Below are 26,532 nucleotides of genomic sequence, written 5' to 3'. Positions count from 1 at the left end.
AGGCAAGAACACAATAAGACACAAAAATAATAATCCAAAAGCGAAACAAAAATATGAAAAAGTAAAATGGGCCGAATAAAATTGCAAGAAAATAAAGGGTTGAAAATTTAAATTGCAAGAATGTAAAGACAAGAATTTAAAGGTACTTGAATTTAAAGATAAGAAATTAAAGGTGCTTGAATGTAAAGAATGTAAAGTGTCAATCAACTCAAAGCAAAATAAGCTCAAGAACTTAAGCTCTGATAACCACATAATGTGAGTTGATTTTAGGATTGTTCATTTTATGGTGTGACACTTTACTTAGATTGAGATTTTAACCAAGTATATGGTGAGAACTCTAAGAAGATCCCCCTGCACACGAACTTAACCCAGTGGTTAAGTAAGTGCGAAGGTTCACTTCACAAGAGAAAAAGGAAAATACAATTACAAGGTGAGGATGATGCCAATAGGTGTGGAATTAAAGAACATGGAAAGGAAAACCAAATAAAAATTGCCGAATGGAAGAATGAAATAAAAGCAAGAACATAACACAAGACTAAAAGCGGAATGACAAATGGAAGAAGAGATGAAGGAAGGGGAAAGCTTATGTGATGGATTTGAGAATGGGAACACACCACTTGGAGTGTGATTGGCCTCCAATATAAGTGTTGTTAGCTGCCACTTGAGAAATTTCAATTACTCACAACATAAGACCTAAATGCTAAGAGGAGTCTAGCCTCCCTAATATCTCACACAATTTGTGCAGAGTAACTTTTCTTCTATTAATTTCAACATGAGAAATAAAAAAAGGGAGGCCTCCTATTTATAAGTGGAGGAGCCTTGGAGAACAAGAAGGAGGGTATGATGGGAAAATGACACATATGGTGCGGCTAGGGTATTGACCTTTGTCAATGTCGCACCATCACTCACATTCTAGAAGGTAGATTTAGCTTCCTTCCCTAAAGGACTTCTCATAGGCCCAATTTGATAACTACACCTCCTATTTATGCTGTATGGACCTACTCTAGCTCATTCTACTATTTGAACCAAATTATGTACAACATACTCTAATCATTAAGAAGACCAGCAAAAAGAACATTAGATGCTCTGGTCTTTGTCCATTTCTCCCTCTGGTGAGGTCTCCACTTGTATGTTGAGATGACTTCTCATAGAGTGAATGGTCATTTGCATCCTTGGTCATCTTCTTGTTGGCTTGGCTTGTATCAGTTAGTGATAGGGAAATTGTTTAGTATTTATTGCATGTTTGTTGTATGATTTTCTATCAATTAATATTGATATTGGTTTATGAAATTACATAACCGTAACATTTTTAATATGACTAATAATAATAATGATCATTTTAATAATAATAATAATAATTTTATTATTATTATTATTAATGTAACGACGCTTTTTTTAGAAAAAGCTACAGACCCCTTCCCCCCATGCCATTTTCTCTTTTCTCTCTCTCTCTCTCTCTCTCTCTCTTAATTTCTCTCCCAATCTTCATCTATTTTAGAATCTGATCATACCACGCTGTAGCAGAGGAGTTAAGGAACATTTCTACCCGATCAGATTTTCAAACAGAGTAAGTTCATTTTTACTCTAAATATCCTTTGTTCTCTGTTTTTCATTAGGATTTAGTCATCAATCTTGGTGGGGTCAGTTGAGAAGTTTAATCCTCTCAACTTATTATATTATATACTGAAATTTTGTTCTGTTTGGATAATTTGCATTAGGCCCGTAAATCTTGAAGCTTATCCAAACGACGGGGAATAAAATTCTAAAAGTTGCTTGGAAAGCAAGCAATTGAGGTAAGGGAAGCTAAATTTAATTTTTAATAGCACCCTAGGATAGAAGATCTGAATGCGGAAGGGACGTGGTCCCAATATTCAATTTTTCTTGCAGGCATGTTGTGTGTTATATATATTGGGTTGTTTGTTTATATGTTATTTAAATTTGTAAAAATATTATATTTTGATGGTTTAATATTTAAGTATTGTTTTTTATTTTAATTACGTTTTTTAATGTTGTGGATCGTGTTTGGAATGATATTGTATTGACGGAATGGTATGGAATTGAATTCATACATTTGGGATAATGTATGGACTGATGTTGGCTGTGTATTAAGTATTGATGCCTATGTGGTAACAGAGATCTCCGAGCTTCACTGATGATCTAAGTCACATAGACTAATATATCAGGTGGTGAGAAGCTGATGGGGGAGTTCATGCACACCGTGACATATGAGATGCACGGTTTGGGTTGTATTGAACTTACCCTGATCCTTTCTGTTGGATTCGCTGGTAATCTTTGGATCAGGTGTTAGTCTCTGGTAGGACTTACTTAATACGGGTCTTCCAGAAGACGTTGTTTGTTGAATATCTTGGATGTGTAGATCCATGTGAGATCTATGTGATTGTTTTAATGTTGAGATTTGAAGAAAGTTGAATAATTTGAGAAATTGATCATGTAATTTGGTTTTCTCTTTTGATTTAATTGTATATATTATAAAATTCTATTTTCACTAGCTTACCCTTGCTTTTCTTGTTGTGTTTGAACTGCAATGACTGTACTATGTACACGAGCAGATGACCATACAGGTGCAGGAGAGCCTTAGAGGGTTCAGAGTCTTATTTTGAGTTGTGGATATGTAAATTGTATTTCTATAAATCCTAATCATGTATTAGGAATGTTTTTGAAAAACTCCAAGTTTGTATAGAAACTGGTAGAACTTTTATTGTAATAGTTATATGTAAATTATGGGGTGTTACATTTAATGGTATCAGAGCGGTTCATCCTTAGGATAACCTGAGGGTAGTGGGTTTATTTTGTTTCTCTTGCGTGTAGATTTTTGTTTAAGTTTAGCCTCAAGACTTAGTTAAAAGTTTCTAATGAGATGTTTGACAAAGTTGTTTTTCTTGAAATCTTGTTTGTGTTCGAGTCAAGTTAATTGTTATGAATAAAGATGAAAGTATTAAGAGTGAAAAGAATCTTGATAGAGTGGTGATGGTGCACACTCATGACTAGATCAAGATTATTTTCTATCTTAATTCTAAGTAGCTAGAATACATTTTAGAGATAAGTCTTGATTGATTTTGTATCTATTTTGTGTGATTATTTATTGTAAGTTAATTTGTCTTAAAGATGTAGCTGAAAATTTTAGTAGTTTTTAATCCAATTCTTTATGTGCTTAGTAGATGGCGTGTAGACCACCTACTCCTCCTCCACCAGTAGATATGCCCAACTTAGCTCGGGCAATAGAGATGATGGCAACAGCCTTGCAACAATAGAGTGCTACTATGGCTCAACAGCATCAGGCCGCCCTTCATCAATTAGAAACAGCTAGATTAGCAGCAGAAGCATCTCAGCTTCATCAACAACCCCATACCTTTAGTCTGGAGGATTTTCTAAGACATAATCCACCCAGATTTAATGGTAAGGTAAATCCAGATGGAGCAGACCAGTGGGTGAGAGACATAGAAAGAATCTTTGAAGCTACTCAATGCCCTGAAGAGAGAAAGTTATCTTATGCCATCTATATGCTTATTGAAGAAGCTGAGTTTTGGTGGATAGGCATGAAGCAAATGATGGAAGACAAAGGTGAAGATGCTACTTGGGAGAACTTCAAAGTAAGATTCCTAGAGGAGTATTTTCCTGATAGTGTCAGGTATGCAAAAGAAATTGAATTCATGCAACTGGAACAAGGAAATCTTTCAATCACTGAATATGCTACTAGGTTCAAACACCTAGCTAGATTCTACACCCAGACCATGACCGAGGCTTGGAGATGTAGAAAATTTGAGTTTGGATTGAAGCAAGAACTTAAAGAAGTGGTGATTCCTATGTCCATTAGAGATTTCCCTGCTCTAGTGGAGAAAGCAAAAGTAGTGGAGAGTTTGAAAAATAGTAGCAGACTTGCTAAGCCTCAAGTGGGAGGACCTTCTAAAAGCATGCCTAAATATGAAGATAGAAAGAAACCTTATTTCAAACCTCAATCTTATAGCAGTGGAAGACCCAGTTCTCAATCACCACCTAGTTTCAGATGTTTTAGATGCGGTGGGCCACATGTTGTTAGATTTTGCCCTCATCCAGTGTCAAATGTGACATGTGATAGATGTCACAGGTATGGTCATGCAACAAAAGACTGTCGTGTCCAATTGGGAGCTCCAAATTCTGGCGGAGTGCAGCAAGTACGACAAAATAGTAATAAAAAACCCAAAGCTGCTGGCAGAGTTTTTGCTATTAGTGGAGCTGAAGCTTCACAGTCTGATAGCCTTGTTAGAGGTATTTGTTCTATCCTTGGAACACAATTATCTGTATTGTTTGATTCTGGGGCAACCCATTCTTTTATATCTTTTGATTGTGCTAAGAAACTTAAGTTGCCAGTCCGAGAATTAGAATTTGAGTTGGTGGTATCTACACCAACAGAAGGTATTATAGTAACTTCTTCCATGTGTGCTGAGTGTCCAGTAATTATAGATGGGCAGAGATAGAAGATCAACATGATTGGTATACCTCTAAAAGATTTGGAGGTTATATTGGGAATGGATTGGTTGTCTGCTAATCATATCCTTATAGATTGTGGTCGGAAGAAGTTAATTTTCCCTAAATTAGAAGGAATGCAGGTTATCTCAGCTCATCAGTTTGAGAGAGAGATACAAGAAGGTGCAGAATGTTTTATGCTCTTGGCTTGTTCTATAGTTACTGATAAAGTACAAAAAGATATGTTTGTAGTTCAGGAGTTTATGGATGTATTTCCTGATGAGATTCATGGACTTCCACCTAAAAGAGAGATAGAGTTTGCAATAGACTTGATTCCCGAAGCAGGCCCCGTGTCAATTTCTCCATATCGGATGGCACCAGCGGAGTTAGGTGAATTGAAGAAACAACTAGAAGACTTATTGGAGAAGCAATTCATTCGACCTAGTGTTTCTCCATGGGGAGCTCCAGTGCTATTAGTGAAGAAGAAAGATGGTTCGTCACGTCTATGCATAGATTACATACAATTAAACAAGTTAACAATAAAGAATAAATATCCTCTTCCTAGAATTGATGACTTGATGGATCAGTTGCATGGGGCAGTTGTCTTTTCTAAGATAGATTTGCGCTCAGGTTATCACCAAATTTCAGTGAAAGCGGAAGATGTTCAGAAGACTGCTTTTAGATCAAGGTATGGTCACTATGAATTTCTGGTTATGCCATTTGGGGTGACTAATGCTCCCGCTATTTTCATGGATTATATGAATCGGATATTCAGACCTTTTCTTGATAAGTTTGTGGTAGTGTTCATAGATGATATATTGATCTATTCTCGTACAAGGGAAGAACATGCAGAACATCTTAGAATCGTCCTGGACATTTTGAGAGAAAAACAGTTATATGCTAAACTTTCAAAATGTGACTTCTGGATGTCAGAAATACAATTTTTAGGACATGTCATCTCTGCACAGGGAATATCAGTAGATCCTTCTAAAGTGGAGGTTGTACTTCAGTGGGAACATCCTAAAACAGTTACAGAAATTAGAAGCTTTGTCGGGTTAGCAGGATATTACAGGAGATTTATAGAAGGCTTTTCTAAAATAGTGGCTCCTTTGACCCAATTGACTAGAAAGGATCATCCTTTTGCATGGACTGAACAATGTGAGAAAAGCTTTGAAGAGTTGAAAAGAAGGTTGACTAATGCTCCTGTATTGACAATCCCTGATACCAATCAGTCTTTTGAAGTTTTCTGTGATGCTTCCTATCAGGGATTGGGTTGTGTTTTGATGCAGAATAAGAAAGTTGTTGCCTACGCTTCTCGTCAGTTAAAGGTGCATGAAAGAAATTATCCAACTCATGATCTAGAATTGGCAGCAGTTGTCTTTGCTTTAAAAATATGGAGACATTTTCTTTACGGAGTTAGTTTTAATGTGTTCAGTGATCATAAAAGCTTGAAGTATTTGTTTGATCAGAAGGAGTTAAATATGAGGCAGAGGAGATGGATTGAATTTTTAAAAGACTATGATTTCCAGCTAATATATCATCCTGGGAAAGCAAATGTTGTTGCAGATGCGTTGAGTCGTAAAAAGATACAAATGTCGTCGCTTATGATTAGAGAGCTAGCATTGATTGAAGATTTCAGGAGTATGAATTTGGAGGTTTCCATGTCTTCAAATTGCATTAGTTGTAATACACTTGTTATAACTAATGAATTTCTGGAGAAGGTGAAGGAGAAGCAGTTGGAAGATTCAAAATTGAAGAACTTCATGGGCTTACTAAATACTGACAAAGCTAAAGACTTCTCTTTAGGAGTGGATGGTATTTTGAGATTCAAAAATAGAATATGTATACCAGAAGATAATGAACTAAAGCAAACAATATTATCTGAAGGTCATAAAAGCAAACTCAGTTTACATCCAGGAATGACCAAGATGTATCAAGATCTCAAGAAGTCTTATTGGTGGCATGGCATGAAGAATGATGTAGCTAAGTTTGTAGCTGGTTGCTTGACTTGTCAGAAATCAAAGATTGAACATCAACGGCCTGGAGGCATGTTAACTCAGTTAGACATTCCAGTGTGGAAGTGGGACAGTATCTCAATGGATTTTGTTACCCATTACCACGTACTTTGCGAAAGCATGACTCTGTTTGGGTCATAGTGGACAGGCTAACAAAGACGGCACACTTCCTACCTATAGACTTGAGAATCTCTATGCGGAAGTTGGCCCAGATTTACATAGATGAAATAGTCAGATTGCATGGTGTACCCTCCAGCATAGTTTCAGATAGAGATCCTAGATTCACCTCCAGATTCTGGCAAACACTTCAAGAAGCTTTGGGGACTAAACTCAGACTTAGTTCAGCATACCATCCTTAAACTGATGGACAATCAGAGAGAACTATCCAGTCCTTAGAAGATTTGCTTAGGACTTGTGTGTTAGATCATTTGGGCAGTTGGGATGAAATTCTACCATTGGTAGAGTTCACTTACAATAACAGTTACCAAGCTAGCATAGGAATGGCTCCTTTCGAGGCATTGTACGGAAGAAAGTGTAGGACACCTCTGTGCTGGTTTCAGGATGGTGAGAGTGTGTTAATTGGACCAGAATTAATACAACAAACCAATGAGAAAGTCAAAATGATTCAGGAAAGATTGAAAACATCTCTCAGCAGGCAAAAATCTTATGCAGATCAAAGAAGAAGACCTTTAGAATTCTCTGCGGGTGAGCATGTCTTTTTGAGAGTTACATCGTTCACTGGTGTAGGAAGAGCACTCAAATCCAAGAAATTGACTCCTAAGTTCATAGGACCTTATCAAATTCTCAGGAGAATAGGCCCTGTGGCTTATGAAATTGCTTTGCCTCCTTCTTTAGCTAACATTCACAATATTTTCCATGTATCCCAGCTAAGAAAGTATGTACCTGATCCTAGCCACATTCTAGAGTCTGATTCCATCCAGGTCAAAGAAAATTTGTCGTTTGAAGTGAAGCCAATCAGAATTTTAGATTCACAAGTGAAACAACTTCGTGGAAGGAGTATTCCCATGGTGAAAGTATTGTGGGATCTCACCTCTGGAGATTCCACTTGGGAAATTGAAGAAGTGATACGAGAATCATACCCTAATCTCTTTCTTGGTAAGTTCATTTTCGAGGACGAAAATTTTTGTAGTTGGAGATAATGTAACGGCGCTTTTTTTAGAAAAAGCTACAGACCCCTTCCCCCCATGCCATTTTCTCTTTTCTCTCTCTCTCTCCAATTCTCTTCTCTCTCTCTCTCTCTTAATTTCTCTCCCAATCTTCATCTATTTTAGAATCTGATCATACCACGCTGTAGCAGAGGAGTTAAGGAACATTTCTACCCGATCAGATTTTCAAACAGAGTAAGTTCATTTTTACTCTAAATATCCTTTGTTCTCTGTTTTTCCTTAGGATTTAGTCATCAATCTTGGTGGGGTCAGTTGAGAAGTTTAATCCTCTCAACTTATTATATTATATACTGAAATTTTGTTCTGTTTGGATAATTTGCATTAGGCCCGTAAATCTTGAAGCTTATCCAAACGGCGGGGAATAAAATTCTAAAAGTTGCTTGGAAAGCAAGCAATTGAGGTAAGGGAAGCTAAATTTAATTTTTAATAGCACCCTAGGATAGAAGATCTGAATGCGGAAGGGACGTGGTCCCAATATTCAATTTTTCTTGCAGGCATGTAGTGTGTTATATATATTGGGTTGTTTGTTTATATGTTATTTAAATTTGTAAAAATATTATATTTTGATGGTTTAATATTTAAGTATTGTTTTTTATTTTAATTACGTTTTTGAATGTTGTGGATCGTGTTTGGAATGATATTGTATTGACGGAATGGTATGGAATTGAATTCATACATTTGGGATAATGTATGGACTGATGTTGGCTGTGTATTAAGTATTGATGCCTATGTGGTAACAGAGATCTCCGAGCTTCACTGATGATCTAAGTCACATAGACTAATATATCAGGTGGTGAGAAGCTGATGGGGGAGTTCATGCACACCGTGACATATGAGATGCACGGTTTGGGTTGTATTGAACTTACCCTGATCCTTTCTGTTGGATTCGCTGGTAATCTTTGGATCAGGTGTTAGTCTCTGGTAGGACTTACTTAATACGGGTCTTCCGGAAGACGTTGTTTGTTGAATATCTTGGATGTGTAGATCCATGTGAGATCTATGTGATTGTTTTAATGTTGAGATTTGAAGAAAGTTGAATAATTTGAGAAATTGATCATGTAATTTGGTTTTCTCTTTTGATTTAATTGTATATATTATAAAATTCTATTTTCACTAGCTTACCCTTGCTTTTCTTGTTGTGTTTGAACTGCAATGACTGTACTATGTACACGAGCAGATGACCATACAGGTGCAGGAGAGCCTTAGAGGGTTCAGAGTCTTATTTTGAGTTGTGGATATGTAAATTGTATTTCTATAAATCCTAATCATGTATTAGGAATGTTTTTGAAAAACTCCAAGTTTGTATAGAAACTGGTAGAACTTTTATTGTAATAGTTATATGTAAATTATGGGATGTTACAATTAATCACAAATGTAAGTAGTGAAACAATTACTACGTAGAGTGTAGAGTGCAATATCGACATCCTTAATAAACTTGACTATGGTTAGTCTGATTATGAACCTACTAACGAGTTATGTAATGACAATTTGAGTGGAAACAATTCTATATTTTTCTATCATACCTTCAATGGGGTAGAGACATTAAGTCAAATGTATCCTTGGTGAATGTCATGCAAAAGTATCCAAATAGTAAGGTTAAATAATAATTTTGGATTAGTATTTAATGGTAGTCGAAATTCAATTTGTACTTATAGTCAAAATCTCGAGAATGATAATGTAAATACTTGTATCTTGAGTACAACTTTAGAAGTGTTATTAAAGATAAGAAACGAATCATGGTAATTTTAAGATTATTGATATGTTAGTTTGAAGAATGACCATTTTACTCAATTCTAGTATAAACAACTATGAATAGTTTAGAATGTTAGATAATCAAATTGCTAGATTGGGTGAAGTCTTAACTTTGTTTCTAAATGAAAATAATATAGGTAATTTAGGAATGAATAATCAAGTTCGTTGAGTGGAAACACTTATGTTATGCTTGGAGGGAAAAATGTTAATGCTTTTCATGAGAATTTTTTCAGAAAATGCTAAGGTAAATCTTATGATTTAATGCATAATAAGAGATGTTATAATGAAAAAAATTAAGTGATTACTTAAATTGATTTAGACAAATAAAGGTGAGATGTTATACACAAAGACCTAAGTATGGATTAATTAGAATTGTCACAGTTAGATTAGAGATCTCAATAAAGAAAAAAAAGTTAGTGAACTAACCTCTAAGAGATATGTCTCAATTAGCACATAAGGTTACAAGAATCAAATAAATTACTCGAGAGAAGGAAATATTTAAAATGTTTGAGAAATATTCAAGAAAATAAAAAGTTACTTTTTTTAGACATTGAACATGAATGGAGTACGAGAGAGATATATTATATGACGAAAAAGAATTTAATATGATAAAGTTGAAAAATGGACCTCCTTACTCTTAAGAAACAATACATGAGTTAAAAAATAGAACATATAGTTTTATCGTTACTAAAGTTAACAAAAATTTTCGATATTCTTCTTATGGATAAACAAATTCAATTGAGTAGTGACCATAAAATCTCTCAATTGATCAAAAGGAAGGATAAAATTGTATACACTTCGAGAATATCATCATTCAGGCAGGTATTGAAAAACAGAGGTCAAAATTTGAAGAGAAATCAACGAAGGTAGACACTGTTCCATTAAAATATTAGGTGTCATTTGTTGAACCTATTATGATGGTGATAATTGTTAACGATGTCAACCTTCAACCCATAAAATCAAATACTACCAAAGACACAATAGAGAGATACTTGGATCTCTTTGAATAAGAAAAGAAGGACAAAGAGAAGGAAGTATACCCTAAAGCAACAAGATCATTTATTGAGTATCCAACTCATAAGAAAGAAAACAATGAGAATGTATCTTTGTTTCCAAGGTGTAGTGTTGTATTCAATAAAACTATGAAGAAGGCTTTCAACCTTCATTAAGTCCAAGCTCAAGAGCAAAAAGCAATAACATAACTTCAACATGAAAGGATAGCAAATTGTTTCAATGGCTATGGGAACTTGTTGAAGGACTATGGGCATGTTTGGGAATAATATTGTATTCAATAATGTTCCTCTAGGTCTTACAATTCCTCCAAACATGCCTAAATTTTGTAGAATTCAATATGGTGGGCAACCTTGGGCTGAGAACATGTCAGAATTCCAATGGTGAAGGTTCCAAAGGAAGAAAATGATGGAAAGGAAGTCTCAGTTCAAAATGGCTCATGGTTGATGAATCTTCTCCAAGTCATGGGAGTACCCTTTTCAGTGACTATTAAGAGAAACTATTTAATATGGGAATTGGAATCATCTCAATTATTCTAGTTTAGTATCAAAAGAGCATTAAACAAAGTCTTCAAGGAAAGGATTTTGCTCGATAAACTTTTTAGAGGTTGTTGAAGATCACACATCGACTAAAGATAAAGATATTTCATAGTATATAAGTGAATGCAAACCTCACCTTATAGGTTGTTTTTGTAAGGTTGCATTAGGCTTTAAGTACACTTCTTTAGAGGCTTAAAATAAATTTCTAAAGATGGTATCATAGCGAGAGTTTGTCGGGTTTATTACACCGACTATCAGGCTGCTATCTAATTACCCATAAATATATAGTCTCACATACGAATTGACAGGTCTCGACGTGAGGGGGGAGGGGGGCGGGGTGTTGGAGATCCCACGTTGACTATAGATAAAGACATTTTATTTTATATAAATGGTGCAAATCTCATTGTATATGTCGATTTTGTAAGGTTAAGTTAGTCTTAAAGTTCACTTTTTAAGAGGCTTAAAGTCCACTTCTTAAGAGAGATGATAAAAGTGAGCACAAATAGTTTGAGATAATAATATGTCATGTGTTAAGCCTAAAAAGGAAATAACTTATCTGGAACCTCTAACTAATGAAATGAAGATACATCACAAACCTTAGATTCTAGACACTGAAACTTAAGGTGAATTTACTAAGAAGCTTTTGGTGGATGGTGATGCAACAATCAACATTCTACCATAAACTATGTTAAAAAGTTATGACTATTTTATGGAAAGTGTACCGAGTCAGAAGTAATAAATTATCCTTAAGGACGAATATCGAACCCACAAGGAACAATTCTAAAATCTCAAGTATAATATTCACTAAATATGAAAAGATGTGTCAAAGGATTTACAGTCAAATCTAACGATCAAAATCATGAATAAAGATTCAAACTTGACAATACCAATCATCAATCAAGAAAAAAAATATTATAAATAAATGTCACCTTAATATATAAGAGTTTGAACAGTTTACTCGCAATTCAAAAGCGAAGAATTAGCCATTCATGTTGGCCACCACAAGCATGGAAAGCAAGAGGATCCATGATGTTTCTCCTTGACTACTGCCTCCTCTAGGATTTTCTATCCCTCAAAATCCTCCCAATGATGTCTAGGGTTATGCCTCACGCTTTCTATTTAACCTAATTAGGCTTGGGTTAAGTGAGATCTCGCTTAAGCGAAATATTTCTTGCTTAAGCGAGTTTCACAAGAAAAAACCTAACTTCCTTGGAATCAACTCGCTTAAGCGAGCCTTGGGCGAGTTCCTCTAGACTGATCTTGTTTGGATGAGTTTGGGCGAGTTTTCAATGTTCTAACTTTGTCTTTTCATCTTGTCTTTAACTTGTCCATTCTTGTTTAGCCCTTTCCTCTCAATTTTCCCCTAGATTCTTGAAATTAACACAAATATGGGAATAAATCGTTCATATTCATCTTATAATCCCAAAATATGTAAAAAAAAAAAAAGCTCAAATTCCTAAATTAGAGGTTGAATTATAACTATTTTATTAATTAAATTTCATAAGTGCCTATCTTTTTGTATGAAATATTACTGAATTATAACACTTATAAAAAAGGTTTGCAAAGAAATTGGATAGTACCTCGTAATACCATGGTGTCAAACTTTAGTGAAAAGACATTGCAAAGTGAAGGAATGATATGACATAACATGAGGATGGGTCAGACACTCAACCTACAATATCATTTTTGTTGCTCTCTCAAACCAACTTTAATGTGATTCTGTGAAGGAAAGGATTCATGGGGCCTAGGGATGGCAGCAAGGTGAGGCGGATGTGAGTTTGACTATCCCATTCCCATCCCCATAGTAAAATTCATTCCCAACCCCATTGTCATATCCAATAGCTATGAATTTTTTTTTCTCATCCTCATCCCCATTGGATAACGAGTATACTCGTACCCACTCCTTTACTATTCCAAATATATATTTTTTAAAATAATAAAAATCACAGCTATGAAACACAATATTATCCCAAGATTCAATGTCAAAAGGACACACATTGTAAGGGTTTATGTCATTGAATACTTGAAATTAAGAGTCATATATTCTGATTTGAAAAAAATAATAAATAAAAAGATTAAAGATGAGTAGAAATAATTAAATAACTGTCTTAAAAACTATTTGATTTAATAAAATTGATGTTTGTGTTTTGTGAAATGAAATACATCATTGGAATGAAACTGCACAAAGGAAAAAAATGTATTATCAAGGTTGTGATAAAAGGGAATGTACCTTAGGGATCTGAGTGAACTTTGTGAGTATTAAATAAGTCGAACAATAGTTGAGAGATAATGAAAAATTGTGTGGCAAAGAAATAAAGAAGGGTTTTCTAGATGAAACAAAACTAAGGACAAGAGAAAATAATGATTATAAGGTTTTTGGTTACCTAATAAACTATGAGTTTTTTAGTAAGTTAAAACGATGACATGTATAAGGACGAGGAGGGTGATATTTATATACATACACATCCCTATCCCCAATTTAAACAATCGGGTATTATGCATACCAATAGTCATACTCAATCAGTGCGGAAATTTCCCATCATAATCGCAACAGGTTTTGGACAATACTCGCAGGGATGGATTTATTTACCATGCCTAATAAACCCTAAACCCCAAAGCCAATGCAGTCCCTTCAACTTTGCATCAAAAAATCTTCCAATGGAATTAAGATGGGCATCTTATGATAGTAAATCCATTCAAAATAATTGTATGGCTCATGTTTTGACAATATTTTCCTCTCAAGGCAATGTCATTAATAAGGCCCAACTTCTTTGAAGATACGCGAGATTTCAACGAGAATACAAAGCCTTAGATATTTTTTGGGATGGATTTATTGGAATTGTAGGCCTTAAACAAAAGGGGGGTGAATTGTTTTTAAAAGATTTTCGCAAACTTTGAAAGTATAGAGAACCCAATGAAGAAACAAAGTGAAAGGAATCAAGTTAGCCTAGAAACAAATATGTTTATTAAGTTTCCAGAAATTCAACCAGTTGTTTATGCGATTCAACCAGTTGTTTTTATCAGCAGTCAAAACAAATTTAAATGAGAGTAAGGATAGAGAGAATCACACAGCAGATTTATACTAGTTCATTCTTATACCAAGAGCTACATCCAGTCCTTAGAAACCACTGGCTATTCCACTAAGGAATCAACAACCTTTATTACAAACAACACACCAAATAGGTGATCTTGAACCCTTCAAGAACACACACATCCTTTGGCAAACCACACACTACAGGTCATAAAACACCCTTTGTATCTGCACAAAACAAGTTTACAAAATTATAGTATTCAAGAGAGAAAAAGGATTGATTACACCTGATACAGATTGAATTTCAAAATTACATAGCAGTCTTATTCCACTCTTACACAAGTCAAACCAAAGCTTGAAGTAAATCTTGTAGAAAACTTATTTGAAAGATTGTAATATGATATATTCCTACTAGGAGTGTAAAACTAACTATTTAAACTAAAAAAGGGCAGTTAAAAACATTTAATGAAGGAGTCAAATCAGTTTTGAATCAATTAAAATAGATTTAGCAAACTTAACAAATTTTGTTAAGGATTTTCAAATAACAATCAGTTGAAATGTCGAAACAACCGATTGAATTGGTTTAACACCAAAGTCAACCAATTCCAAGCTTTGTCAAAACATGTTTCAAAAACACTAAGTGTAAAACAACCGATTGAAATGATAAGACAATTGGTTGTTTTTCCACTTCTTTGTAAAACACTTTTTTCAAAAGGATTTGATTTAAACCAACTTTGAATCCTAACTAAGAGTGAATTTACAAATTCAAACTACCTAGAATCTGTTGAAGATGGTTGTTGCCCCTTCAAGACATGTGTTTGATGAAGACTTTTATGTACAATTCGTGTATATTTCTTTTTGCTTTAAGAATGTCTTAGGTAGTGTTTTGAGGTTGTTTAAGAGTAGGCTTTTTGCTGAGTAACTCACCTCTTAACCACTGACCATGTGATAAGAGCAAGCACAAAAATTTCTTAAACTGTTTTTCACATGTTTTACAAAAAACACGTTTACTGCATAAAAATAAATCTCTTCTTTTCCAAATAAACAGATTCATTTTTAAACTGATGCCTTGGCTAAGTCTTGTGAAAATTAGATTTTGTGCATCAAGTATTTTGACTAAGTCTTCTACCTTTCAAAACGACTGTGTTTCAAATAGTTAAGTTTTTTCTGTTTACGTTTTGAAAAATAAATCTGTTCATCTGTAAATGAGTAGATTCTTTTTTTGACTCTGGTGCCATGTCTAGCTTAAACGGTTTTCAGTTTTGTCCCTGCACCAGAATGGCTGACTAAGTCTCCTCACATAATAAATTCTCTAACTGCTTTTGAAAATAAATATGTTCATTTTATTTTCAATCTATTCATTTTATAACAGCTTTAACTGTTTTTCAAAAATCTATTGTAAGTTGGTAAAGCCACAAAAATCTGTAGGTTGTCAAGGATGAAGAAGTGGTAAAGCCAAGATCTGAATGGAATGAGACCGAAAGGAGGAAGGCTCAACATGATCTTGTGGCCAAGAACATCATAACCTCTGCATTAACAATGGATGAGTTCTTCAGAATATCCCAATGTAAGTCAGCTAAGGAGATGTGGGAAGTCTTAGAAGTCACTCATGAGGGTATTGAAGATGTGAAGAGGTCAAGAAAACATTCTCTCATCCAAGAATATGAATTGTTTAAAATGCAACCCGAGGAGAGCATTGCTGATGTGTAGAAAAGGTTCACTCATATTGTGAATCACCTTACTGGTTTGGGAAAAGAATTTGACAGAGAGGAACTCAACATAAAGATATTGAAGTGCCTCGACAGAAGCTGGCAACCAAAGGTGACTACCATATCTGAAAGCCGTGATCTGTCAAAGCTGGGAACTGCTGCACTCTTTGGAAAGCTTATGGAGCATGAGCTAGAGCTCAAGAGACTCAAAGAGCAGGAAACAACAGAGAGAAAACCCAAAGGTCTTGCACTGAAAGCAAGTGAACAGAATGAGATCAAGGAGGAAAAAGAAGATGCTGAAGATGATGAAACAATCAGTCTTCTTACAAAAAGATTCAGCAAATTCTTGAAGAAGAAAAGCAGAGATAGGAACCAGCAGAAAAGAAGGTATCCTAAACCCAATGATTCAAATTCCTCTAACTATACTTGCTTTGACTGTGGCAAAACAGGGCACATCAAAACGAATTGTCTAAACAATCAATCAAAGGATAAATCTTTCAGCAAGAGAGTTGAAAGGAGCAAGGGAAGAAGAGCTTACATCTCATGGGAAGAAAATGAAGTATCTTCAACCAGCAGCTCTTCAACTGAGGATGAGGAAAACAATCTGTGCTTCATGATGAAGGATGAGGAGTCAATCTCTGATTCAGTAAGTGAATTTTCTGTGGATTCTGATAACTATGATCAATTGCTTGCTGCTTTCAAGGAAACACATGATGAAGCAAATAGGCTAGCTGTAATATGCAATAAGCTGCAAAAGGTAAATAATGTGCTTGCACCTAAAATAAAAACACTTGAGGAAGAATTGCATAAGGCCAAAACAGATTTGGTAAGCCTTGAACTAACATGCTTGCATGCCTCTATTAAAACCTGTGAAAACTGCAAAAAATTGGAAAAACAAGTGGAGTATTTGCTAAAAACCCTTTCCAATTTCACCAAGGGAAGAGAGAACCTTGAGTCTCTCCTTGGCTCACAGAATGTTGTTTTCAATAAAAATGGTCTTGGTTATACCCTTGGAAATGTAACCAATGTCAAAAAGCTTTCAAGTTTTTTTGTTCCAGCAAAATCAGGTTTTTCAGCTTTTAACAGTGGCAAAAAGGCATCTCATGTAACCTGTTTTTACTGCATGAAATCTGGTCATACCTCTAGGTCTTGCATTGCTAGAAAGCATCTTGTTCCTAAGAATTTAGCAAAATGGCTACCAAAGAGAAGGTGTTAATCTGTGTTGGACCCTATACTGAAAAGGGTACCAGTTGTATCATTATTAATCTGTTTTGCAGATGAGCAACAAGAAAAATCAGTGGTACTTGGACAGTGGCTGCTCCAAGCATATGACTGGAGATCTTACAAAATTCAGTAGCTTGAAGCTCAAAGCAGAAAGACATGTAACCTATGGTGATAACAACCGAGAAAGAATTTTGGGCAGAGGCACTGTTGGAACAGGGAACTCAACCACTATTGAGAATGTGCTTTATGTAGAAGGACTCGAGCATAGCCTTCTCAGCATAAGTCAGCTTTGTGACAAAGGATACAAGGTGAATTTTAAGTCAAATGGCTGCACAATCTCAAGTGATTCATCTGGTAAAGTGTTGTTTACTGGTAAGAGAGTGAATAACATATATCTGTTGAATATCATGGAAACTAACTCTTCAAATGAGTGTTTGCTGTCTAGAAGTGATGAGTCTTGGCTGTGGCACAAGAGGTTAGCTCACATACACACTAATCACTTAAATAAACTGAAATCTAAAGATTTAGTTTCTGGTTTACCAAACATTAAATTTCAGGATAACAGGCTTTGTGATGCTTGTGTGAAAGGTAAACAAATCCAATCCTCTTTCAAGTTAAAAGATATTGTCTCTACAAAAAATCCATTGGATGTGTTACATATGGACTTATTTGGATCATCTAGAGTTGCTAGCTTGGCTGGAAATTTGTATGCTTTAGTTGTTGTGGATGATTACTCTAGATTTACATGGACTTTATTTCTTGCACATAAACATGATGCTTACATTGCTTTTAAGAAATTGGCAAAGGTTCTGCAAAATGAAAATGGCTGCTGCACTAAATCAATTCGAAGTGATCATGGGGGAGAGTTTCAGAATGCTAGATTTGAGATGTTCTGTGAGAAGCATGGGATAGCACATACCTTTTCAGCCCCTAGGACACCCCAACAAAATGGTGTAGTTGAAAGGAAAAACAGATCATTAGAGGAACTAGCTAGAACTATGTTAAATGAATCTAAGCTTCCTAAGTATTTTTGGGAAGATGTAGTCTATACTGCAGCTTATGTGTTAAATAGAACCTTAATTAGACTCATTCTTAAGAAAACTCCATATGAATTGTATAAGGGCAGAAAAACCTAGTGTAAGCCACCTTAGTGTATTCGGGTGTAAATGCTTTGTATTGAATAATGGCAAAGAAAATCTTGGTAAGTTTGATGCTAAATCTGATGAAGGTGTGCACATTGGTTATGCTTTGAATGGTCATGCATATAGAGTCTTCAATAAAAGGTTGCTCATAGTAGAAGAATCAATGCATGTGGTATTTGATGAAACTGATCATAGCATATCTAAAACTACTGCTGATGACCTTGACAGTAATGAATTTAAATCTGTTTTAAATCAAAATGAATCGATTCATTTTGATACTACTGATACACATGCTATGCAAGAATCTACTGTGCCTGCAGGTTTGACAAAAGAGTGGAAAACCCCTAGAGACCTAACCCTTGATAATGTCATTGGGAACATTGAGAAAGGAGTATCAACTAGGAAATCCTTGAACAACTTCTGTGAGGCAATGGCCTTTGTATCTCAAGTGGAACCCAAGAATCTGAATGAAGCTCTCAAGGACAACAACTGGATTTTAGCCATGCAAGAGGAACTGAATCAATTTGCTCTTAATGAGGTATGGACTCTTGTTCCTAGAATACCTGAGATGAATATAATTGGAACAAAATGGGTATTCAGAAACAAAATGGATGAGCACGGGGTGATTACCAGAAATAAGGCTAGGCTAGTAGCTAAAGGGTACAATCAAGAAGAAGGAATAGACTATGATGAGACATATGCACCAGTGGCTCGGTTAGAAGCTGTTATATTGCTACTTGCCTTCTCCTGCATCAAAGGGTTCAAGCTATTTCAAATGGATGTGAAGAGTGCCTTCTTGAATGGATATATAAATGAAGAAGTATTTGTCTAACAGCCACCTGGCTTTGAAGACCATCAACATCCAGAATACGTGTTCAAACTCAAAAAGGCTCTCTATGGGCTCAAGTAAGCTCCTAGGCAATGGTATGAAAGGCTAAGTGATTTCCTCACCTCACAAGGTTATGACAGAGGCACATCAGATAAGACCTTGTTCATCAAGAAGAAAGGGGATGACACAATTCTAGTACAAGTATATGTGGATGACTTCATTTTTGGATCAAACAATGGAGAATTGTGTGAAGCTTTCGTGAAAGTCATGAAGAGTGAGTTTGAAATGTCAATGATGGGTGAGTTGAACTATTTTCTAGGCTTGCAGGTCAAACAACTCAAGGATGGCATTTTCTTGAATCAAGCTAAGTATTGCAAGGATCTGCTGAAGAAATTTGAAATGGACAAGTTTAAACCAATCAGCGCACCCTTCTCAACAAGCTGTCACTTGGATCATGATGAAGCTGGAATTGCTGTTGATGAAACCAAATACAGAGGACTCATAGGATCACTACTGTATCTCACTGCCAGCAGGCCTGACATAATGTTTGCAGTGTGCATGTGTGCTCGGTTTCAATCTGCTCCTAAAGAATCACACTACAATGCTGCCAAAAGGATTTTGAAGTAATTGCAAGGAACTAAAGAAGTTGGCTTGTGGTATCCAGGTAACATCTCATTAAGCTTAACTGGATATTCTGATTCAAATTTTGCAGGTTGCAAAATTGATAGGAAGAGCACCAGTGGAACCTGTCACTTGCTTGGATCAAGCTTGATCTCATGGCAATGCAAAAAGCAGGCTTGTGTAGCTTTGTCCACGGCTGAAGCAGAATACATTGCAGCAGGGAGTTGTTGTGCTCAAACTATATGGCTAAGACAACAATTAAATGATTTTGGTATCTTACTTAACCATATACCTCTGCTGTGTGATAATACAAGTGCAATCAACTTAACCAAAAATCCTGTCATGCATTCAAGAACCAAACACATTGAAATTAGGCATCATTTCCTAAGGGAACACATTTCAAATGGAACATGTGAGATTAAGTTCATTGGTACAGATTTACAACTTGCTGATTTGTTCACAAAACCATTGGCTAAAGATAGGTTTAATTTTCTGCTCAATGAATTAGGTATTATAAATGTCAGTTGTGCCTAGCAGTGAAAAATTAAATCTGTTTATTCGTAATTGAATGTGTTTATTTTTGGTACTGATATGCATTGATGACTAGGAAAGAGAAATTCTTATCTTTGACTGCTTGACTGACTTAGTGTGCATTAACCTCTGTACCTTTAACGGTTTTGGTCATGGTTATGTAACCGATTTGATGGTTTGGGTGCTCAATAAAGGTATGAATTGTGTGCATCATGACCCTAAATATTTGTTGCATATTTTCAAAGATTCACTGCACAATTTCAGAGCATAAAATCTTCATGCATATCCATTCATAACTGCCATATCAACCTATTCATTTCTCAATATAAATCTATGTGAAAATCTGCTACCCACATTGGCTACCTATTTTCTGTTCTCACCATTTGAAACCAAGAGAAAAATTATGGTTCAACCATGGCTTCTTCTTCAAGACAGAAACAGAAAAATAAGGGCAAGCAAAGCACCTTTCAAGGTGTGCTAGAAGGTTGGTTCGCTGGAAATGAAGAAGCAATCAATGCCTACATCCACGAGACAAGCAGAAAGCAGATTAATATACCCAAGGTGCTGGATTTCAACTGGCTGAAATCAGAAAAATTGGCAGAAACAAAGGCTGTGTTGAAGCACCAGAAATTGAAAAAGCTGCTGGAATTAACGGGTAATGTATATCCTGATTTAGTTAAGGTGTTTTACACTAATCTAACCTTGGATGGAAAGAACATTGTCTCTTATGTGAAAGGGATCAAGATGAAGATCACAAGTGATGTTTGGAATTTTGTGGCTGGAATCAAGTATGCTTGACTGAAAGTGGGAAAAGGAAACACCAGTGGGATTCAAGAATTCAACAAGCTGCAATATTATAAAAGCTGTATGAGGAATCCTACACAGACCATAAGCAGGTTCCATGCAGGTCATTTGAACCTTACACCACGTCTTGTTGCCTACATTATAGCATGGCAGCTCATCCCAAGAGGTACAAATCATGTTGTTTTACATGAAGAGGATTTAATCCTTCTATATTGCATCATGAACCAGATTAAGGTAAACTGGGTTTTCATTATCAATGAATGCTGAAATCCAAAAGGTTGGTTGATTATCGCTTTCCTTATGCTATACTTGTTTCAAAATTGATTGATTTCTTTGGTGTTGATGCTACAAATGAGAGAAACGACCCCATCAAAGCTGTAAGTGAGATTGACAATTCAACTCTCACAAAGATGGGATTCCATAAAATAGAGGACAATTGGGTGGTTCTCAAAGGCAAGAACCCTCAAGCAAAACATGGAGCCTCAAACCTCAACAACGAGGATGAGGATGAAGTTGTTCCCATGGAGGATGACACAGTTCAAGCTGCAGAGCGTTCACGTTATGTTATACATCACTCCTATGGACAAGAACAATCTGCTAAACATGCTGGAAATCAAAGGACAAGCTCTCCATCTGTAGAAATCAGAGGAGACTCACCTGCTCCCCAATCAGTGCATGAAGAGGCTGCTGCAACCCATCAGAATGCCATTGTTGCCTATCAAACTCCAGAATACCGAGGTGATCCATTATCTATGTTTGAAAGGCAAGTTCTGCATCGCCTTGATGTCATGACTGCAGAACAGAGGGCATACTTTGAGACTACTCAAGCAAGGTTTCAGCACCTTGATGATCAAATTGAAGGGGTCCAGGCACAGCTTGCAGAGCTATACTACAAGGATTAGAAGTATCTTGATTTTCATGCTTTCTTTTATCAGGTTTTAAATTTTGTAATGCTGAACAATTTGTCTTTATTTTCTGAACTATTATCTGTTTCTAGTTTATCTTCCCTTATGCTTAAATGTTGTTTCATGAATCCAAAGGGGGAGAAAAATAGCTTACCATGCTAGGTGAAGCTAGCTGAAACAGGAAGTAAAATTATGCACCTTAAAACCTTTTTACATGTTGTGCAATGTTCTGTTTTTCTGGTTTAATATTTGGTGCAGTACAGGTTCTAAAAGCAACAGAGCTATGGGGATTTGTCTCCATCAAACAGGGGGAGATTGTTGAAGATGGTTGCTGCCCCTTCAAGACATGTGTTTGATGAAGACTTTTATGTACAATTCGTGTATATTTCTTTTTGCTTTAAGAATGTCTTAGGTAGTGTTTTGAGGTTGTTTAAGAGTAGGCTTTTTGCTGAGTAACTCACCTCTTAACCACTGACCATGTGATAAGAGCAAGCACAAAAATTTCTTAAACTGTTTTTCACATGTTTTACAAAAAAACACGTTTACTGCATAAAAATAAATCTCTTCTTTTCCAAATAAACAGATTCATTTTTAAACTGATGCCTTGGCTAAGTCTTGTGAAAATTAGATTTTGTGCATCAAGTATTTTGACTAAGTCTTCTACCTTTCAAAACGATAGTGTTTCAAATAGTTAAGCTTTTTCTGTTTTCGTTTTGAAAAATAAATTTGTTCATCTGTAAATGAATAGATTCTTTTTTGACTCTAGTGCCATGTCTAGCTTAAACGGTTTTCAATTTTGTCCCTGCACCAGAATGGCTGACTAAGTCTCCTCACATAACAAATTCTCTAACTGCTTTTGAAAATAAATCTGTTCATTTTATTTTCAATTTGTTCATTTTATAACAGCTTTAACTGTTTTTCAAAAATATGTTGTAAGTTGGTTTTCTATAAAATGAAAACTTGTTTCTGAGTTTAAAAATCGATCATACAATTGTAAAAACAAGTTTTGCATCAGAGAATTGAGGATTTACAAAAAATTAGCATCTGTTCTTAAAAGATTTCGAAAATCACAAAGTGCTTGTTCTTGTTTGGTTCCAAAAGCTTGGTGAGAGGTGCTGCTACTGTTCTAGCAATCTGTTCTACTGGTTTAAGGCAGATTTCTGCATCCTCAATCAGGTGTAGTCGTTTCAGATTTCTTTTCTTGTAAAAGTTTGGTTGTACACTCTTCTTGATAGAGTTTCTTGAAGAGTGTGTGTGTGTGCTGAAATAGGGTTTTTCAGCAAGTGTACCTAAGTTCTTGTAGGTTTCAAGAACAGTGGCATTTGAGTTTGTTTGAACTGTGATTTAGTGAATTTCACCTTGGTTTAGGTGAAGACTGGATGTAGCTCAGTTGAGTGAACCAGTATAATTGCCTTGTGTTCATTCTCCCTTAATCTCTGCACTTAAATTTCTGCATATCTACTAAACTGCCAAGAAATAAATCTGTTCAATCAATAATAAATCTGTTCTTTTTGGGCGTGTTTCATATTGTTCTTAATTTCTGGAAAAGCTGTTTGATTCTAATAAGAACATATAAAATTTGTTAAAAGCCACTAGAACAGATTGATTGTGATAGGTTACTCAAGTCATTGTCAAAGCTATTAATTGAACCTTAATCAATTGCTTAAATTTGAAGGTTTCCGTTTTGTGATTCACTGTTTTTTCTTCATTATATCAGTGTGTATGTATCTGGAAAATCGATCTGCATAATCCTGTGATTAACTTGACTGTCTAAACGTTTTTTTCAAACACAAACAGTGCCAAAATAAATCTATTCAATTTCAAATAAATTGATTTATTTTCTGTACACTGTTATAAATACTGATTCTGCGAGAAATTTTAAAAGGTCAATTCACCCCCCCCCCCCCCCCTCTTGAACTTTGGCACTATTAAACCCAAGAGAATCGACGCACACAAGCAGTAGCAAGGCCTTTAACCAATCTCCGTGGACTTTGAGACATCAAAACTTATCTTCAAAAGGACTCACATGAAGGATTCAAGATGCATATAGAGAGAAATATCGATCGTATGAAGACTTTCAATGAAGTTGTAAAAGCATTTAGAGTTAAGGATGAGGCCAAAGTTGAAGTGGGTAAATAAGAGTTAAATATGAACTAGGAAAAGTATTCGAGTTTTTATGCTTGTTTAATGGCTTACATAATTGAAAATGTCAAAATGATTACTTCATGTAAATATAATAGAGTTTAGACCTTACTTTCTGATAAAAGTGATAGTGAAATCAAGACAATAGTCTCTAAAAAGTAGTAGTAATTGAGTAGAGACCTTACTCTTGGATATTTTGTAAAATTGGAAAAATTAAGGAAAATACCTTTCGAAGAAATTGAGAATACTAAATTGGATTGTATTTATGATTATACGCCTTTGGGCTTTGAGGAAGCAACCTTATCTAAAAAAGGTGGAATCACAAGATCCTTTAAAATGTGTGTTTCGTGTTTCAGTAGGTGAGTTAGGATTTATAGTCCATGAAAATTGAGTATTGTTTGGACAAAAAGTGATGGCAGAGCCCCCAGTCACACATAACCACATAATAAGGAGGATGAAGACCGAGAGGTTGTTTATGGATTTATTTGCAAATATGGGTGTAATTCGGTTTTATTTTATTTTATTTTATATGCCCAATCAAGATGACAACTCTAGGGTGACTAAAGCTTTGGTTAGAAGAAAACAAGAAAACTGAGTTTCGGGTGACTAGTCAACAATATTGTTGGGCTAAGCTTTAGCTTAAATAAATTGTATAAAGGTGTTTAGGATTTCATGGGCCATGTATTGGGCCTAGTACAATAAAATAATTGGACCAAATATTTGGGCCAAGTAACATAGGTTTTTTGGCTTGTATTTGGACCAATAGTAAAATAGGTCTAGTTATGGTTAAAACTAACTAGTTAGGGTAACAATTGGGCTTCTTTGAGCCCAATATAACCCTAAAACGTCTAGGGTATATTAGATGATGAAAATTACATTGGCATAGAGCACATGAACGTCACATGGCAACCTAGAAGTGGGGAGGATTTAGCATTTGTGAGCTAAACATGGAAAGCATGACTCCACATGGCACCTTCTCCTTGGAGAGTTTTATTTTGAATTTTCAAATTTTGGCTCCAAAATGTTCAGCCATCTCTCCTATAAATTGAAGTGCTTGGCTCATGAATTAATAAGATCAATTTTAGACTGTTATGCTGCCAAGTTGTTGACCTACTCACTCTCTTGTCTAAACCTCTCTAGGATAGATACCTTTCGTCTTCTTCTTCACCTCTCCAAGTGATATGGCACAACCAATCAATCTCCCTACTCTTCATGCACCTTCAAGGAATCCATAGCTCCATTGGAGCCATCCTTGTTCCTCTCCCTCCATCAAGCTTCGCCAATCCTCTCAAAAATTCAAGAAATCACCGGAATGAAGGCACACACCATCAAAAAGATACCCATGGCTAAACCGAGTATTTGTTTGGATATGCAGTCACTCCTGGATACGACATGGTTACAAAGAAAGTGATAAAAGATTGTGAGGTTGCTAACTAAAAGAGGATTTACATCTTAAGACAAATGAAGGGTTAAGTTCACTCCTCTAGATTGCTAAAGAACACTAGTGTGTTTTATCAAAAGAATTTCACAGGCTAGAGCATAAGATCTTTTAGGCTTCATAACCTTTCTTTTTCAAGATGTTTTCTATTTATAGAAGACTTGAGAAAGTAGTTGTTGCATATTCGTTCTGATCATGTGTAGTCTTGAAAGGTTTTGTTCTTCAAGTTGCATTTGCCCTAGTTGATGAAAAGTGTTTCAATAAATCATTTTCGTGCATAACAAATGAAAAATTCTTCCTAAAGATATTTTTTATATTCATAATGACTTATCAGATCTAGCTCAAATAAACTTTATCTCATCTTTTAGTATAAGGCGAGACCATACAAGGCTGATGGTTTATGTAGACGGTATTTTTATAGGAGTTGTTGGCGTATGCCAACTTTAACAAACTCTTCAAGAGATCTTTAATGTTGACTTATCATGTGAGATCTTCTTGGTTATCAGATAAAAGAACATTCTGTTGAAGATGACATGAAGCTTGGAGCTTTCATGTATCAAATCCTCATGAAGCCTAAAGTTGTGCTGCTTTCTAGGTTTGGTTTTAAGAGTAGGGTGTTTAGAATCTCTGTAAGATCAGTTCTTGAAGCCTACACAAAGCTTAATTAAAACTGTTTTAAGAAACTAAGTGTTTTTCCAAGCAAAGGGAAAACAACTGATTGATTTATCGAAACAACCGGTTGTTTGTCACTTAGATGGCTAGTAGTTGTGAAACTATTTTTGGAATCAGTTGTGTAACTATTTGACTCATTCAACCGATTCAATCGTGGTTTCAACCAGTTAAATGTGTATTTTCATAACAGTATTTTGAAAATCTGTTTTAACTGTTTCAGTTGTTCAAATCTGCCTTAAACGATAGCTTTTCAAAGGTTATAAATATAGCTTCAATTTCAAATCAAAAGAGATGAGAAATACATCAAGTGTTGACTCAGTTTTGAGAAAGAGATTTGATTTTAAGAAAGTATTTTAAAAAGCAAAATTGTTGTCAAGCTTTGTTGTGTGGTAACAAGTGCTGATCATAGGATCTCTCATTCTGTAAATCCAGGTGCTTTCTATCCTGTTTAGTATCTTGTAATTTTTCATATTACATACTGTTTGTATTTGAAAATCTGTAAAGGCAGAGGGTGTT

General features: G+C 35.3%; 1 protein-coding gene and 1 long non-coding RNA gene across 2 annotated transcripts; both read left to right on the top strand.

Moving 5' to 3' along the window:
• Positions 1 to 6,627: 6,627 nt before the first annotated feature.
• Positions 6,628 to 7,640, top strand: LOC150026306 (uncharacterized). The gene has a single exon (XM_090303621.1). The coding sequence runs from the start codon at positions 6,980 to 6,982 to the stop codon at positions 7,637 to 7,639; it is 660 nt and encodes a 219-aa protein (XP_090159747.1). The 5' UTR covers positions 6,628 to 6,979; the 3' UTR covers position 7,640.
• Positions 7,641 to 7,720: 80 nt separating this feature from the next.
• Positions 7,721 to 9,012, top strand: LOC150026305 (uncharacterized). Its single transcript, XR_016521295.1, has 3 exons — positions 7,721 to 7,840; positions 7,992 to 8,066; positions 8,844 to 9,012. It is a non-coding gene; the product is annotated as an uncharacterized LOC150026305 (long non-coding RNA).
• The last annotated feature ends 17,520 nt before the right edge of the window (positions 9,013 to 26,532 follow it).

Source organism: Phaseolus vulgaris, chromosome 6 (genome assembly GCF_051622355.1).
Source record: "Phaseolus vulgaris cultivar YP4 chromosome 6, ASM5162235v1, whole genome shotgun sequence".
NCBI lineage: Eukaryota > Viridiplantae > Streptophyta > Magnoliopsida > Fabales > Fabaceae > Phaseolus > Phaseolus vulgaris.
The sequence above is the reverse complement of the archived record's forward strand: the minus strand, read 5'-3'. Positions and strand labels throughout refer to the sequence as shown.

What these genes read in the sequence shown, in the direction of transcription:
- LOC150026306 (XM_090303621.1), top strand. Translation starts at nt 6,980, where the DNA reads ATGGCTCCTTTCGAGGCATTGTACGGAAGAAAGTGTAGGACACCTCTG.